We start from the raw sequence: 15,167 nt of genomic DNA, 5'->3' as shown, positions 1-15,167 counted from the left end.
GAAAATATTACAATTTTATAAAATTTAAATTGAATCACAAAATTCTAACTAAAATTCTCCAAAACATGATTTTTAACATCATTTTTGTTACAACTTTACAAAACCGAAAGACATTGAAAACAATTAACAAATTACCAAGAAATAGTCGAATTGAACGAAGAAGTTTCACTGAGCCAAAACATAGAATTGTTAGACAAACTTTACCAGATAATCATGCCAAAAATTCCATGGCGTGGGATCTAAATCGCTGCTGGGATTGGAAATCGTGGATTCCTATTCTAATGATGGGCAGAAGCCGACAGCAATGTCGAAAGCGCCATCTGAATCTCGCTAATGTTGGAATTTAATTCCAACTGCAACAATGAACAGCTGCACAGGAATCTGATTTGCAGTAAATGTTACAGGCTGTTCGGTGCAGCCAAGTCGCCTTTGATATTTCTGCACATTAATATGCATTAAAGTTTCAGTTGATTTCCCCTGCAGACAGCCGACTTGTTTTTGATAAAGGCATCACCGCCTTGCTGCAATAAATTCTGAGATAAACATTAGAAGATATTTTGTAATATTTTATTGTTTTAATCAAATATCTTTCAGCATATAAATACCGCACAGCAGTTCTGTTTTAATGTTAGCAGCTGTAGCAGCAGAGTGATACACAACAGAGAAGAGCACGCAGCAGCGTGAAGATAAATTCTTCCAGAAAGGCACGGCAGTGCACAGTAGTGTAAACGCAACAGTGTAGCAGAGAGCGGAAAGGCAAAAATGCACAGCAGTGCAGATTTGTCTGTAATTTGTTTTATGTTTGTTTACTAAGAGAGAACACAGATCTTATTTGTGTAAAACAGCAGCGTTTTTTTTTCAAGCACAATCTCTTATGAAATTCCTGTAACAGTTAGTTTACTTTTATTAAACGCAAGTTATTTTCCTGTTGCTGTTACACCGTAACTTAAAAAATACTTGACGTCAAAAATTTACGTTGCTGAAACACCACGATCAGCGTTGCTGAAACACCTGTTTCAGCAACTGAAAAAAAAACTGTGTTGCTGAAACACCGTTTCCAGCAAGCGATTTTTCTGTTTTTCTGTGTAAAAACAGAGTGCGATTTTTGTCTGTCTGTTATGGAATTTATCAGAAAATTCCAACATGGTATCAGAGCTAGTCTAGGCACTCAGTGAGTCAAAAACAGAGCTTGTTTTTCACTGTAGGAGCTGTAAGAAGTTTGTTAAGCAGATTTTTCTAGCAGAGAAAGTTTTTGCTTGTTTTTCAAAATACAGTCAGTACCTTTTCTTTACCAGTACAGGTTAAGATGGCAGATGCTGGAACAGGTTTGACAAATCCCCAACTGCCTCAGTTTAATGGGAAAAATTACAGTTATTGGTCCATAACAATGAAAGCATTGTTTGCTTCTCAAGGAATATGGGAGCTGGTTGAAACAGGTTATGCTGAACCTGCAGATGCAACAGCACTGGCTGCTTTGACAACAGCAGAAAGAGACCAGTTGAAGAGTGACAAGAAGAAGGATGCCAAAGCCCTCTTTTTCCTCTTCTAATCAGTACATGAAAGTGTTTTTCCGCGGATTGCAGCAGCAACAAAATCTAAGGAGGCATGGGATATTCTCCAAACTGCCTACCAAGGCATGGAGAAGGTGAAGACTGCAAAGTTGCAGATGTTGAGGAGAGACTTTGAAAATCTCAGCATGAAGGAATCTGATACAATAGATTCATTCTTCACCCAGGTTATTGGCTTGATAACCCAGATAAGGTCTCATGGTGAGACTCTTGAAGATAGAAGGGTTGTAGAGAAAATCTTGAGATGTTTACCCTCAAGGTTTGAATCTATTGTGGTGGCAATAGAAGAAACAAAAGATCTCTCACAGTTCACGGTAGATGAGCTGAGTGCTTCTCTGTTGTCTCATGAACACAGACTAAGTAGAGGAACAGATTCCTCTTTTGAGCAAGCATTCAAGACTCAGATGTCTTTTGGCCAAAGAAGAGGTGGAAGCAGAGCAAATTACAGAGGTCGTGGAAGAAGCCAAAACAGAGGCAGAAATTATCCAGCTAGCACAAGAGGAAGGAGCTGCAATCAGAACCAAGCTGAAGGTTCAAGCAAACATCAAGCTCATGGACAAAGGTATGACAAATCCCAAGTCCAATGTCATTATTGTAAAAAATTTGGGCACTATGCCAATGAATGCAAGAAAAAACAAAATGACATGAACAATAGGCAGAATGTTAATTTTGCAAATGAAGAAGATAAGAACCCAAAGAATGTGCTGTTAACATGTAACATAGCACAAGACAAACAAGATGATTTTTGGTTCTTAGACTCAGGTTGTAGTAATCACATGACTGGAAATATTGCAATGTTTGCCAATCTGGATGAAAATGTGAAATCTGAGGTAACAACAGGGACTGATGATAAGATAACTGTCAAAGGTAAGGGCAGTGTCAATATCCGAGCAAAAAATGGAGAACAGATGACTGTGCAAGCTATATACTATGTACCTGGTCTAAAGTGTAATCTTTTGAGCATTGGACAGCTCATGAACAAAGGTTACAACGTGTTCTTCAAAGATGATTTGTGTACTATCAGAGACATACCTCCAAGTAAGAAGATCATTGCACAGGTGCAGATGACCAGCAATAGAATGTTTCCTCTCAAACTCAGGGCAGATTTGAAGGAAGGCAGAACTATTGCGGCTGTAACACAAGAAGTCTTTCAAGAACAGGTGAAAGATGTGAATTGGTTGTGGCATTTGAGATTTGGACATCTCAATTTCGGAGGCCTGAATCTGTTGCACAGAAAGTGCATGGTAAAGGGATTGCCGTTGATTGAGAAACCAGACAGCCTTTGTGAAGGCTGCATCTTGGGCAAGCAACATAAAGAAAGCTTTCCAGCAGGAAAGAGTATAAGGGCAAAAGCACCCTTGGAAATTGTTCACTCTGATGTGTGTGGACCGATGCAAATACCATCATTTGCTGGAAATAGATATGTTTTAACTTTTATTGATGATTACACCAGAAAGACATGGGTGTATATGTTGAAACAGAAGAGTGAAGTGTTTGAAAAATTCCGCCACTTCAAAACTCTTGTTGAAAAGCAGAGCGGGCATTATATCAAAGTGCTCAGAACAGATAGAGGAGGAGAGTACATCTCCCAAGAATTTCTGCGTTTTTGCAGAGAGAATGGCATACAAAAGCAACTCACAGCAAGGTATACACCTCAGCAAAACGGTGTTGCTGAAAGAAAGAATAGGACCATTCTTGACATGGTCAGAAGTATGCTGAAGGCAAAACACTTGCCGTATGAGTATTGGGCAGAAGATGTTACTTGCGCAGTTTACATCTTGAATAGATGCCCAACTAAAGCTGTCATGAACAGAATACCAGAAGAGGCATGGAGTGGTCAAAAGCAAATTGTCACTCACATGAGAGTATTCGGTTGTGTGGCATATGCACATGTACCAAATCAGCTAAGAAAAAAGCTTGATAGTAAGGGGGAGAAGTGTGTTTTTATTGGCTATTGTGATGAGTCAAAAGCATACAAACTCTATAATCCATCCACCAAGAAGTTAATAGTAAGCAGAGATGTGCAGTTCATTGAAGATGAAGCTTGGGATGGAAGCTTGGAAAAAACAGTGAATGCGAAGACAATAGTGTCTCATGAAGAAGAAGAGGAAGGGACAACAGCAAATAATCCTTCCTTGGTGGCTCCTCCTACACCACAACAAGTACAACAAACCACACCACAAGCTGGAATCCGAATAGCCTTGAGAAGTCAAGGAAGAACAGTTGCTGTTACACCACAAACAGCTACTGCTGAAACACCACAGGGATCAAATACACCCTCAAGTTCGGATGGAACTCCAAGCACACCAAGAAGACCAAGATTCAGAAATCTGAATGAGATTTATGAACAAGGAGAGGTAAGTAACAATACCGGTCTGAATTCATTATTTGCTTTGTATTTTCATATTGATGACCCAATCCATTTTGAAGATGCTGTAAATGAAGATAAATGGATTGAAGCAATGAATGAAGAAATTGGTGCAATTGAGAAGAGTAAAACATGGGAGTTAGTGGATCTCCCTAAAGGCAAAGATGCCATTGGAGTTAAGTGGGTTTATAAGACCAAGAGCAATGCTGAAGGTAAGATTGACAGGCACAAAGCAAGACTTGTTGTGAAAGGCTACAAGCAGCAACAAGGCAGAGACTATGATGAAACCTTTGCACCAGTAGCAAGGATGGAAACAGTCAGAACAGTGTTGTCTATTGCAGCACAACACAAATGGAAGATTTATCAGATGGATGTTAAATCTGCATTCCTGAATGGAGTGTTAAAAGAAGAGGTTTATGTTGATCAACCTCCGGGCTATGAAGTTGAAGGACAAGAGCATAAAGTTTGTAAACTGAAGAAGGCTCTTTATGGGCTGAAGCAAGCTCCAAGAGCATGGTACAGCAGAATTGATGCTTATCTGATTGAGAATGGGTTTGCTAAGTGTGATGGTGAACCCACACTCTACATAAAGCAGAATGACGGTAAGATTATTATTGTTGTTTTATATGTAAATGATCTGATTTTTACTAGCAATGATGCTTCTCTCATTGCTGATTTTAAAGCAGTCATGAAGAGTGAATTTGAAATGACTGACTTAGGCTTCTTAAGATATTTTCTTGGAATTGAAGTAGACCAAAGTGAAAATGGTGTTTTCATTTCTCAAGATAAATATGTAGAAGCTGTTTTGAAGAGATTTAACATGCAGAACAGCAAGGCTGCTGTGACTCCAACAGTAATGGGGCTGAAATTAACCAAAGAAGACAGCAGCAAATATTTTGATCCAAAATTGTACAAGAGCATAGTTGGCAGCCTTATGTACTTGACTGCAGCTAGGCCGGACATTATGCACGTTGTGAGTTTAATCTCCAGATTTATGGAAAGACCGAAAGAGACTCATTGGCAGGCAGCCAAGAGAATTCTAAGGTATGTGAATGGAACGAAGGGGTTTGGTATTTTATACTCCTCTTCTGAAAGTTTCATGTTGACAGGTTACACTGACAGTGATTGGGCTGGAAGTGTTGATGATAGGAAAAGCACATCGGGATATGTGTTTCATATGGGATCGGGAGCCATCTCATGGGCTTCCAAGAAGCAACCAGTTGTGGCTTTGTCAACAACAGAGGCAGAGTATGTGGCAGCAACAGCAGAAGCATGCCAAGCAGTATGGCTGAGAAGAGTTCTCAAAGATTTGTGTCATGAACAAGAAAATGGCACAACCATTTACTGTGACAATAGCTCAGCAATAGCATTGTCTAAAAACTCTATTTTTCATAAAAGAACAAAGCACATAGACACCAAATATCACTTCATACGTGAATTGGTTAACAATGGTGAGATTGTTTTGCAGCACTACAGAACAGAGGATCAGCTTGCAGACATCTTGACAAAACCATTAGCAAAGAAAGGTTTTGATCATTTCAGAAAATGTCTGGGTATGCAACAGTTGAAATTAAGGGGGAGTGTTGGAATTTAATTCCAACTACAACAATGAACAGCTGCACAGGAATCTGATTTGTAGTAAATGTTACAGGATGTTCGGTGCAGCCAAGTCGCCTTTGATATTTCTGCACATTAATATGCATTAAAGTTTCAGTTGATTTCCCCTGCAGACAACCGACTTGTTTTTTGATAAAGGCATCACCGCCTTGCTGCAATAAATTCTGAGATAAACATTAGAAGATATTTTGTAATATTTTATTGTTTTAATCAAATATCTTTCAGCATATAAATACCGCACAGCAGTTCTGTTTTAATGTTAGCAGCTGTAGCAGCAGAGTGATACACAGCAGAGAAGAGCACGCAGCAGCGTGAAGATAAATTCTTCCAGAAAGGCACGGCAGTGCACAGCAGTGTAAACGCAACAGTGTAGCAGAGAGCGGAAAGGCAAAAATGCACAGCAGTGCAGATTTGTCTGTAATTTGTTTTATGTTTGTTTACTAAGAGAGAACACAGATCTTATTTGTGTAAAACAACAGCGTTTTTTTTTCAAGCACAATCTCTTATGAAATTCCTGTAACAGTTAGTTTACTTTTATTAAACGCAAGTTATTTTCCTGTTGCTGTTACACCGTAACTTAAAAAATACTTGACGTCAAAAATTTACGTTGCTGAAACACCACGATCAGCGTTGCTGAAACACCTGTTTCAGCAACTGAAAAAAAAACTGTGTTGCTGAAACACCGTTTCTAGCAAGCGATTTTTCTGTTTTTCTGTGTAAAAACAGAGTGCTATTTTTGTCTGTCTGTTATGGAATTTATCAGAAAATTCCAACAGCTAATGGTGGGCCGACTGTTCAAATCCTCATGAACGCACATCCTCGTCAGCCTGGCCATAGCGAATGCTATTTCCAAAGGATAGCCATCCTGCAGGCCCAAATCCATGAAACCCTTAAGTTTCTCCTTAGGATTCGAACCCTCGACCAAGCCCTCAATTGTAGTCCACAGCATGACATCTCCATCCCGGCCCAAAACCGCTGGTTTTCCTGAGAGAAGCTCCAGCATGACGACCCCGAAGGAGAAGACGTCAAGCTTTGGAGTCACGAGACCGTCCTTAAGGTATTCAGGCGCCATGTATCCCTTCATGCCATTCACATGTCTGGTCAGACAAAAACCCTCTTCTGCCGATTTCGCGAGGCCGAAATTGGCAATCTTGGCTCGGATATTGCGGTCGAGCAGAACGTTGCTGCTCTTGATGTCCTTATGGACGTAGGGCGGCACGCTGTAATTGTGAAGATAGCTGAGTCCGTCTGCCACATCCAGAGCGATTTCCAGTCTGCGTCTCCAGCTCAGAAAGGGCGAATTGCTCTGAAGGCAGTCGGCCAGCGAGCCGTTGTCGGCATTCTCGAAGACGAGGTATGAATGTGTGTCGGAGACACAGAATCCCAATAGGCGAACCAGGTTGAAGTGGTGGAGCTTTTCAAGAATTCTGACATCCTGAGACACGTCGCGCTGCATTTTCTTGATCGCTACAGGGGTTTCGTCGATGGTGCCGCGGTAGACGGAGCCAGAAATTTTATTCGCCGAATTGAAATCCCCTGTCGCGGCTTCCAATTCTTTCAATTCGTACTGTGGTAAAGTTTGCCCAATTTTTTGCAATCCGACTGCAAGCTCGTCAGGCAACTCTGTCGGCGTCACAGTTGCCTGATTTGGTATCTTGATGTTCGAGCTCGGCAGCTCGGTGAGGTGTTGGCGTTTTCTTTTTCTTATCGCGAAGAGAATACAGCAAGCTGCCGCCGCGGCGACCACCGCAGCGGAGATTCCGACACCGAGGCCAAGGTGGAGTCCCCTGTTCCAGCCGCTATGCTTGCTCGAAGATGCAGGGATCGAGGTTGGGGGAGGGGGATTCGTGGGCGTCTTTTGCAGAGGAACCAAGAGGGTCGTGCTCGGGAAAATTGTTTCGTTAGGGTTGAGATCGTTGGCATCCAGTAATTGCGCAGTCTTGGCTCCGTCTTGGCTATATTTCTTGGCTATGGTGTCCGGAGTGTCCCCCTCTCCGACCAAATAAGAGAGCAGGTACAGGATTCCTTGCCCGACCTGCGCAGGCGTCGGGCAGGCACATCTGACAGGGACTGTCATTCTCATACCAGACTGAAGGGTGGAACTAGTGCCCGAGTTCTGCTGCGTTATGGCCTGGCAAGTAGAAAGTCCCTCGTAGATATTGTTCGCCATTATTAAAACAGTGTCCCCGCTTCGGGTGAAGTAGGTTGCATTGACCTGCGAGTAATTTCCGGCACACGAACAGTTTATGGGAGCTATGATTTCTGTGTCGATGTCGAGGACCTGGGTGTCGGATCGCATGTTGATCTGGGCCATTTGGGACTGGTCGGAATTGAGGAGGGAGCTGATGTTTTGGAGGGACTGGTAGCCTGCTTGGGCTCTGTAAGTTGCGTAGGCTTGGCAGCTAAGATTTTGGCCATTGCAGGTGTAGCCGTACAAATTGTTTGGGGGATTAGTGTTTGAGCAGTCCGGGGGTTTCTCATACGTCTGCTGCCCCGACGCAATCAGACAAGATGCAAGAACAATTAGGAACCATCGCAGGCATCCCATTGTTCCTTTCCTTGAGAAATTGCTCAGCCCAGCACCGCAGGGGTGAATTTTATGATGTTCTTCGGGTCGGTCCCAAGAATAAGTCAAGTCCACTGCACCCCATGGGAGCTGACGATATCTCTGGTTATCACCTGCCCGGGCATTTGACAGATGGAGGTTTGTTAAGGAATAAGGAGATCCCTTACTCAGTCGGGTGCCTTCAATCTTCTTACTCAGTCTTCGTAACATCATGGAATATGTTACATGCGCTGGTGTTAAAAGGGGACTTGGTCCAAAGGATGGGATGGCATCTACTCTGGTTGCATATGTAAGTGCTTGCTGGTTCAGATTTCTTTTAATAATTTATTGAATGGAAAGATGCCATATTTGATTTTTAATAATGTAATAATAAAATTGATTTTAATATATATATATATATATATATATATATATATATATATATATATATATATATATATATATATATATATATATATATATATATATATATATATAAAGTGTATTGAAAGTATTGAATTCATTTTTAAATTAAAAATTATGTTTTTTTTTAAGAATTCAAAAGCATAATTATTAAATTAAGAAATAAATAGTTTTATCAACTATTAAAATTATTTATATTTTATAATAAAATTATTTTTATAATTTTGTAAAGTTAATTTTTTATTAATAAATAAAAAAATTATATATTTGTAGTTATTTGGGAAATTAGATCAATGACATAAGAATAACTCACCATTATGAGTTTTAAAATAAAAAAGATATAAAGTTTATTAAAGTTTTTATAAGTTGTCTTGGGTATAAGAGAAGAAATTATTTGCCATATAGATTAAGTCCAAGATAAAAAAAAAAAAAAAACTTAAATATCAAATTAAGGGGAAGATGAGGTTTCCACCTCATAGCTACCACATTGAATTTAACATTTTGGGTTGGCCTAGGAGTCAACCCTACTTCAATGTGAGCAAGTCATCCCTCTATGTCTCTCTATTGGAGTTGAATTTCCTCAAGTACCACCAAAATTATATCCTATGCCGCATAATGGTCTAACTAGACTCTACCAAACAATGTCTTTATGTGATGCTATAAATCAATTGTATGATTATACCATTTCTATTTCCTTCATGTGTGCCTAGTGTCTGATACCAGATTGAAATTTCCTCCACCGCCTTTGTGTTCAAATGCTATTGGTGTTTGAGATGCACATCATCCTCAATGTGTTCTAGATCTTGCTGCACTTTTGGTGGAGTTTGGTCATGGTAGAGCCAAGCAAAAGACTTGCCACAAAAATGAAGCCATACACTGCTGGGAGAGACACAACCTCCACCACCTCACTTGCATCTCACACATTGCCCTTTCATCGCAATGGATGGGAGGAAAAAGAACATTGGATTGAGACACCAAGTTGTTAAGGCGACGAGGGAATGTATATAGGAAAATCTTAGGACCCTTGGTGCAAAGTATCGAGCACATTGTCCCTTTTCTAGCGCCCAAAAACTGTGAGAATATAGAGGATGGACATAAATCTGGAGTAGGGAAGGCCACAACGAAATGATTCTTGCGAAGGAAATTCATTGCGGGAATGGGGAAATTTCAAGCAAGGAACAAAGCAAGTACGTAGACTATAGCTCGGAGAGCAACTAGCAATTCAAAGTGATTGAGACAAGCAATGATCGTGCCTCTCCAACTTGTGGAGTAATGAGAAGTGGAGGAGTATTAAAATCCAGATCATGCGAGAGCAAAAATTAATGATCTGCTTCAATTGGCCGACCACATCAGCCACAGGCATTGGTTGTTGCTGTTGGTGACGGCGACTTGAATCCTTACCACCTTTGCCATCAAATATATATATATATATATATATATATATATATATATATATATATATATATATATATATATATATATATATATATATATAAAATTTATTTTTCACTCATTAATTTAAATTTAAAAAAATATACAATTTAGATGATTTTAATTGTAATTAAGAGTTAACATTTTAATTTGGTGTTCTTACTGAGTCACTATTGATAAGACAATTAATATCAACATCCATATATCAAAACAATGTTAAGAATGATAAGGCAATTATATATCAAAACAATGTTGAGAATTGTTATAATTTAAGCTGTGAGAAACATTATATGGTTTTATTTTATAAAAATAAAAATTAAATTTTTTATCATTAATTTAAATTTTTACTAGCCTAACTATATAAACTAAATGATTGGTAAATGTGGAAAACATCAATCCATGATAAATATCAAAATACTTATTTCATAATTAATTTCAACTAAATTATAACTTTATTTTAAATTATTATCAATTATAAAATAATTAATATATAAGTTAAATATATATACATTTTTAAATAAGAAAAAACCAGCATACTTTCATTAATAAAAAGTAGATATAAGTTAACTATGTAGATTTACTCTTACATTACTATGGAGATTTTTAATCTGTAAATAAATTTTGTTACAATATCATGACTTTGTTACAATACCATGGATTATGAATACCACATGCCTAAAAAACTATAACTCATTCACATGATACTTGTACATACAACATTTTGTTTAATTAATCAATTTAATCAAAATGGCCAAAAAGGCTTAAGTAATTTGGAGATAGTTCTCACCTTTATTTTATAATTATTACTACGAATATTCTAGAATATTCTTTGGAGGTTAAATCCCTACCCTCCATTTAATAATTATTAATAATTAAATTAAAATTGTGAAAACCTTATTGTAGAATAGACACATCTATTGATGTAAATATTTATAATTTAGTATTAGATGATTTTAATTGTAACTAAAAATTAAAAAATTATATCAACAACCACATATTCAAACCATGTTAAGAATCCTTGTAATTTAAGTTGTGAGAAATATTATATAATTTGATCTTAACAAAAATTACAATTCAAAATATTTATAATTATATATGAGATGATTTTAATTGTAATTAAAATTAAAAAGTAATATCAACAACCATATTCAAACCATGTTAATAATCCTTTTAATTTAAGTTGTGAGAAATATTATCTAATTTGATTTTAACAAAAAATTACAATTCAATGTTTTATGATTGAACGTAGAAATAGCTTCTTTTGGTGGAGTGCTTATGATGCAGGCAGGCCTGCAAATACCAGAATCTTCCTATTGATTTCCATTTAAGAATGCATCTCCAAAAGTTGCTCAAATAAGATTCCAAGTTCAGAAATTACACACGCAAACTCTTCAACATATGTTTCCAGAACCATACTTTCCTACGCGAAAGCTTTACTCCATTAATAACTTATAAAATCTTCAATCATTGTGAATGCCTTTTCATGAGTTTTATAAAAGACTTTAACCATTCATCCACTAGTATTTAAAACTCCAAACTCATGACCGCACAATCCAAACAATTGAATCTGAATTTCATACCTGGATTTCTGCATCTTTGACCCGGAGTGAACTTCATTCCAACGCTGTACCATCTGCGCTTTGCCAGTCTTTACATGTCATCTAAACTCAATGCAAACAACGATCTGCCATTCTATTAACTTACCTCTCTGCACAATGTCCGTTATTTGTCAACACACCTTCCTCTGCCTTGAATTTCACCTTGCGCCTTCTATATTGATTATTGCTCTGGCAATTTCATAACTTGACATTATGAAACCTCATACAACTGCCGACAATTTATACTTTCACCATTTTAATTTGTACACCTTTTCATCCAACTGAATTTCTTCAATGCAAGCCTCACTCAGCATTTAATGTTGCCATACTTCGATTTTTCCCATTTCTGTTCCATACTGTAGCTGCCTTCAATTCATGTTAAACCAGCGTTTCAACGCATTTCATCCATCAATATAATTCAACTTTGCATCCTCTATTGGATGTTCTACAATATAACGTAGCATTTATCCACGACATCGACTTATCAAGTTTGAATCGATTCTTAATGCATCATCAACACAGGTCTTGGGTTCCCAGGAATGCGTTCATGACCCAGAAATGCCAATCTTTAATCTTCAATTGCGCCTTGTCCCACGCATTGATGCATGAATTGATCTTAGTCTTTAATTAAACATTAACCCCACAAGTTAATGATCGATAGCCTTGGAATTGCCAATTAAATTCTTGGCAATAATTACGTCTGGCACTTCACTTCAAATGGTGCGTTCTCTTCAAAATCTGCAAACCTTCCAACAGTATAAAGTCAATATTACAACATCAATCCTTTCAACTACGTACAGAGACTCTTCTATTAAAGAGTTTATCATAAGAATGGATTCAGGACTTAACATCTTCCTACCAATTCGACCAGAATTACAATGCAAATCAAATTCTTCATAAATAAACCCAAATGAGATCAATTACAAAGATCCTTTACACGACCAGATTTTCAAATCAATGGTCCTCTACAAAAGCCCGTAGGCTTGCTGTCCAATCCACACTCTCCCTAATTATATAAGGAAAACCTAATTGATACAAATACATGGTTTCATGAATCAATTTTGATTCTGAACCAGAAATCTCTCAACCTCCCCTAAAAAATCTCTTCTATCCCACTCTTTTCTAAACTAACACTAAATAAAGCTTTTAAAATCTCTCATATTCTATTCTAGCCAAATAAATCCAACTATTTGGCCTGATCTCCATACAAGGAGGATCACTTAGCCACCTATACCCTTTCCTCAATAAATAAACACTCTCACATATTTAAACAAATAATTTAATTAAATTATTTTCTTTCAGCCCCTTGCTAGTCACAACATGTGACCATACTATCACATTGCTGACTGGCCTGAATGCTCCTGCATCAGACTCTCAAAGTTGAAAGTTTCCATGACCTCCTGGTCATGTGTTTCTTCTGTTGTCCATCCAGTATCCCAAACTTTACTTTGTAACTGGTCATCACTTTCATTATGCTGCTGATTCAATTCTTCTGCCACTGTCAATTCTGTTCCTTCAAATTCCCAAATCTTAATTTTCTGTTGCCCTCTGTTCCTGCTGATACAAATTCTTGTGGTCAATTTCTCCTTCTTTCTGTCCCTGTTCTCTTCTAATTTCATCTTCCATAATTTCTCAATTTCCTTCTTACCATTTGTCTTTAACTGAACCCCACTGACATCTGTCTGCTGTACATTCTCCTTTTCCATACTTTCCTTTTTCATTTGTTTATCTTCAGCGCCTTTAATCATGACAATTTCCCTGTCAATACCATCATTCTCAAAATTATTAAATACATGCTCAAAATATCTTTCGGTTTCAACCATTTCTTCGAGTAATCTCACTTCTTCATCAACATGCATAAGCACATTGTCTAATCGCTCCTCACCTGTCAAACCTGAAAACATACGCAACATGTCAATTTCAAAAATGTAAGGCTCTTCATTTGAAACCTCAATGGTCAGCTCCTCATGCTCCTCTGAACTATTCTGATAATTCACTAAATTATTGAGAAATTCTTCCTCAACATCCCTGATTTCTTCCTCATCAAAGAAAACTTCTGGGACTGCAATTTCTTGACTATACATGGCAACTTCATCATAAGTTTGTAGAATACCTTCCTGTTCTACACAACTTCTTCCAATACTCAGTTTTTCCAAATAAGACAATAATGCCTCTTCCTCTTCTCTGCGAAGACTTTGATCTTTCAAAGATTTCCTTGGCTTACCTTCTTCAGCTAAGTTCTCGGTGTCAGGTTTCCTTCTCTTCACTTTAAAAATCTGCATTGCATTTGTTTCCTTTCCTGTTTCCATTTCCCATTGGTCTTCTTTCCATGCTAAAATTCCTTCAAATATAATCAAATAAGTTTCCACTAAAAGAAGACATAACCATTCAGCCATACCTTTTAATTTTCTCCACCAATTGAAGTCTTGAAAGTCCTTATGCATCTCCTTTCTCGCTTGTCTTGCCTTTTCTCCTTTCACTTTTTCATACACAGCTTCAAATTTTTTAAGCTGTATACCTGCAATTTTACATTCATAGAAATAATTAATCCCAAAAATATGAGATCCTCTTGTCTGTGCGGATGATGTCAACACATTCCTCTCATTCTGATCTGCATAGATCAGTTCTTCTCTGCTGTCATCACTGTCTTCTTCCCCAAGGAGAGATCCTTTCTCTGGTTCGCAGATGTATCCTATTTCTTCATTCTCAGTTGTTCGAAGTAATAATTTCTAAGCAAACAATTCTCTGACAAGCCATTTAACTCTTCTTCCCACATAAAATCCTTGTTTCCATTTTTCTCTAATTCCTTTCAGTACCAGCTTCTCCAAATGACTGAGTTCTGCCTTCATCTCAGCCAACTCTATGTCCCTTTCTTCTTTACTCATTCCTTTGAGTCCAACTGCTTCAACACTCTTTTCCGTATGTCTGTGACTTTCCTTTGTACCCCTGTCATGACCATCAGTAGTCAATTCCTTTCCTTCCTCTGGTAAAATTTCCTTGTTCACTAGTGAGCTGCAACTAACTTTTTCCATTTCGCCTGTAACAAGTCTCCTTCATGCCTCACCAAACTTCCCTGAGTTTAGCCTTTTGGCACCTATTGGTTCTTTCCTCGAACCTTTCACTGATTAACAATTCTACCCAGCACTCCTCTTGCTGGAACTGTTATCTCCTGTCCACAATCACAATTGTGGAGCTGCCTCATCAACTTCTACCCAACCTCAGTTGGAAGTTGTTCTCATTTCCTCTTGAAATACTCCTTGCTTTAGGCTCTGCATCTTCAATTGCTCACTACCTTCTTCATTCAGTAAATTTGTTTATTGCCGGGTATTGTCACGTTTACACATCTGGGATTTCTTCTTGCTCTATCTTCTTTACATAGCTTATATGCTATGATGCTGGTACAACTCATTCCACCTTTCAACAAATCCACTGCCTTCCATTGACCTGCACAATCTTTTCACATCAAAGTATCTTTCAAATACTATCAATTCCTGCTGATAACCTATTTGTAAGCAAATGCTGTTTTTCCTACCCAATCTCTTCTCTTTCCATCATCAATATCATTTCCTTCAATATTTAAACAATCTTCAATCAAATCAATCATGAAATCAACTTAA

At 37.8% G+C, this 15,167-nt stretch overlaps 1 protein-coding gene across 1 annotated transcript; it reads right to left on the bottom strand.

Moving 5' to 3' along the window:
• Positions 1-278: 278 nt before the first annotated feature.
• On the bottom strand, positions 279-8,329 carry LOC149165050 (lysM domain receptor-like kinase 4). The gene is made up of 3 exons (XM_089429690.1): positions 6,369-8,329; positions 5,790-5,877; positions 279-353 (listed from the first exon to the last, which is right to left on the bottom strand). Exons 1-3 carry the CDS (start codon positions 8,327-8,329, stop codon positions 279-281), a joined length of 2,124 nt encoding a protein of 707 aa, XP_089285816.1.
• Between the last annotated feature and the right edge of the window lie 6,838 nt (positions 8,330-15,167).

This window comes from Pinus tabuliformis, chromosome 5_1 (assembly GCF_031772625.1).
Source record: "Pinus tabuliformis cultivar Carrire ecotype Pingquan chromosome 5_1, CPIR1, whole genome shotgun sequence".
Lineage (NCBI taxonomy): Eukaryota > Viridiplantae > Streptophyta > Pinopsida > Pinales > Pinaceae > Pinus > Pinus tabuliformis.
The sequence above is the reverse complement of the archived record's forward strand: the minus strand, read 5'-3'. Positions and strand labels throughout refer to the sequence as shown.

Bases quoted from the DNA above. Each gene is read 5' to 3' on its own strand.
- LOC149165050 (XM_089429690.1), bottom strand. From the start codon at position 8,329: ATGTTACGAAGACTGAGTAAGAAGATTGAAGGCACCCGACTGAGTAAG. The intron at 5,878-6,368 runs GTGCGTTCATGA...CCTTTCTGGAAG, and splicing joins ATGGCCAGGCTGACGAGGAT to AATTTATCTTCACGCTGCTG. The intron at 354-5,789 runs GTATTTATATGC...TCATTGTTGCAG, and splicing joins TAAAACAGAACTGCTGTGCG to TTGGAATTAAATTCCAACAT.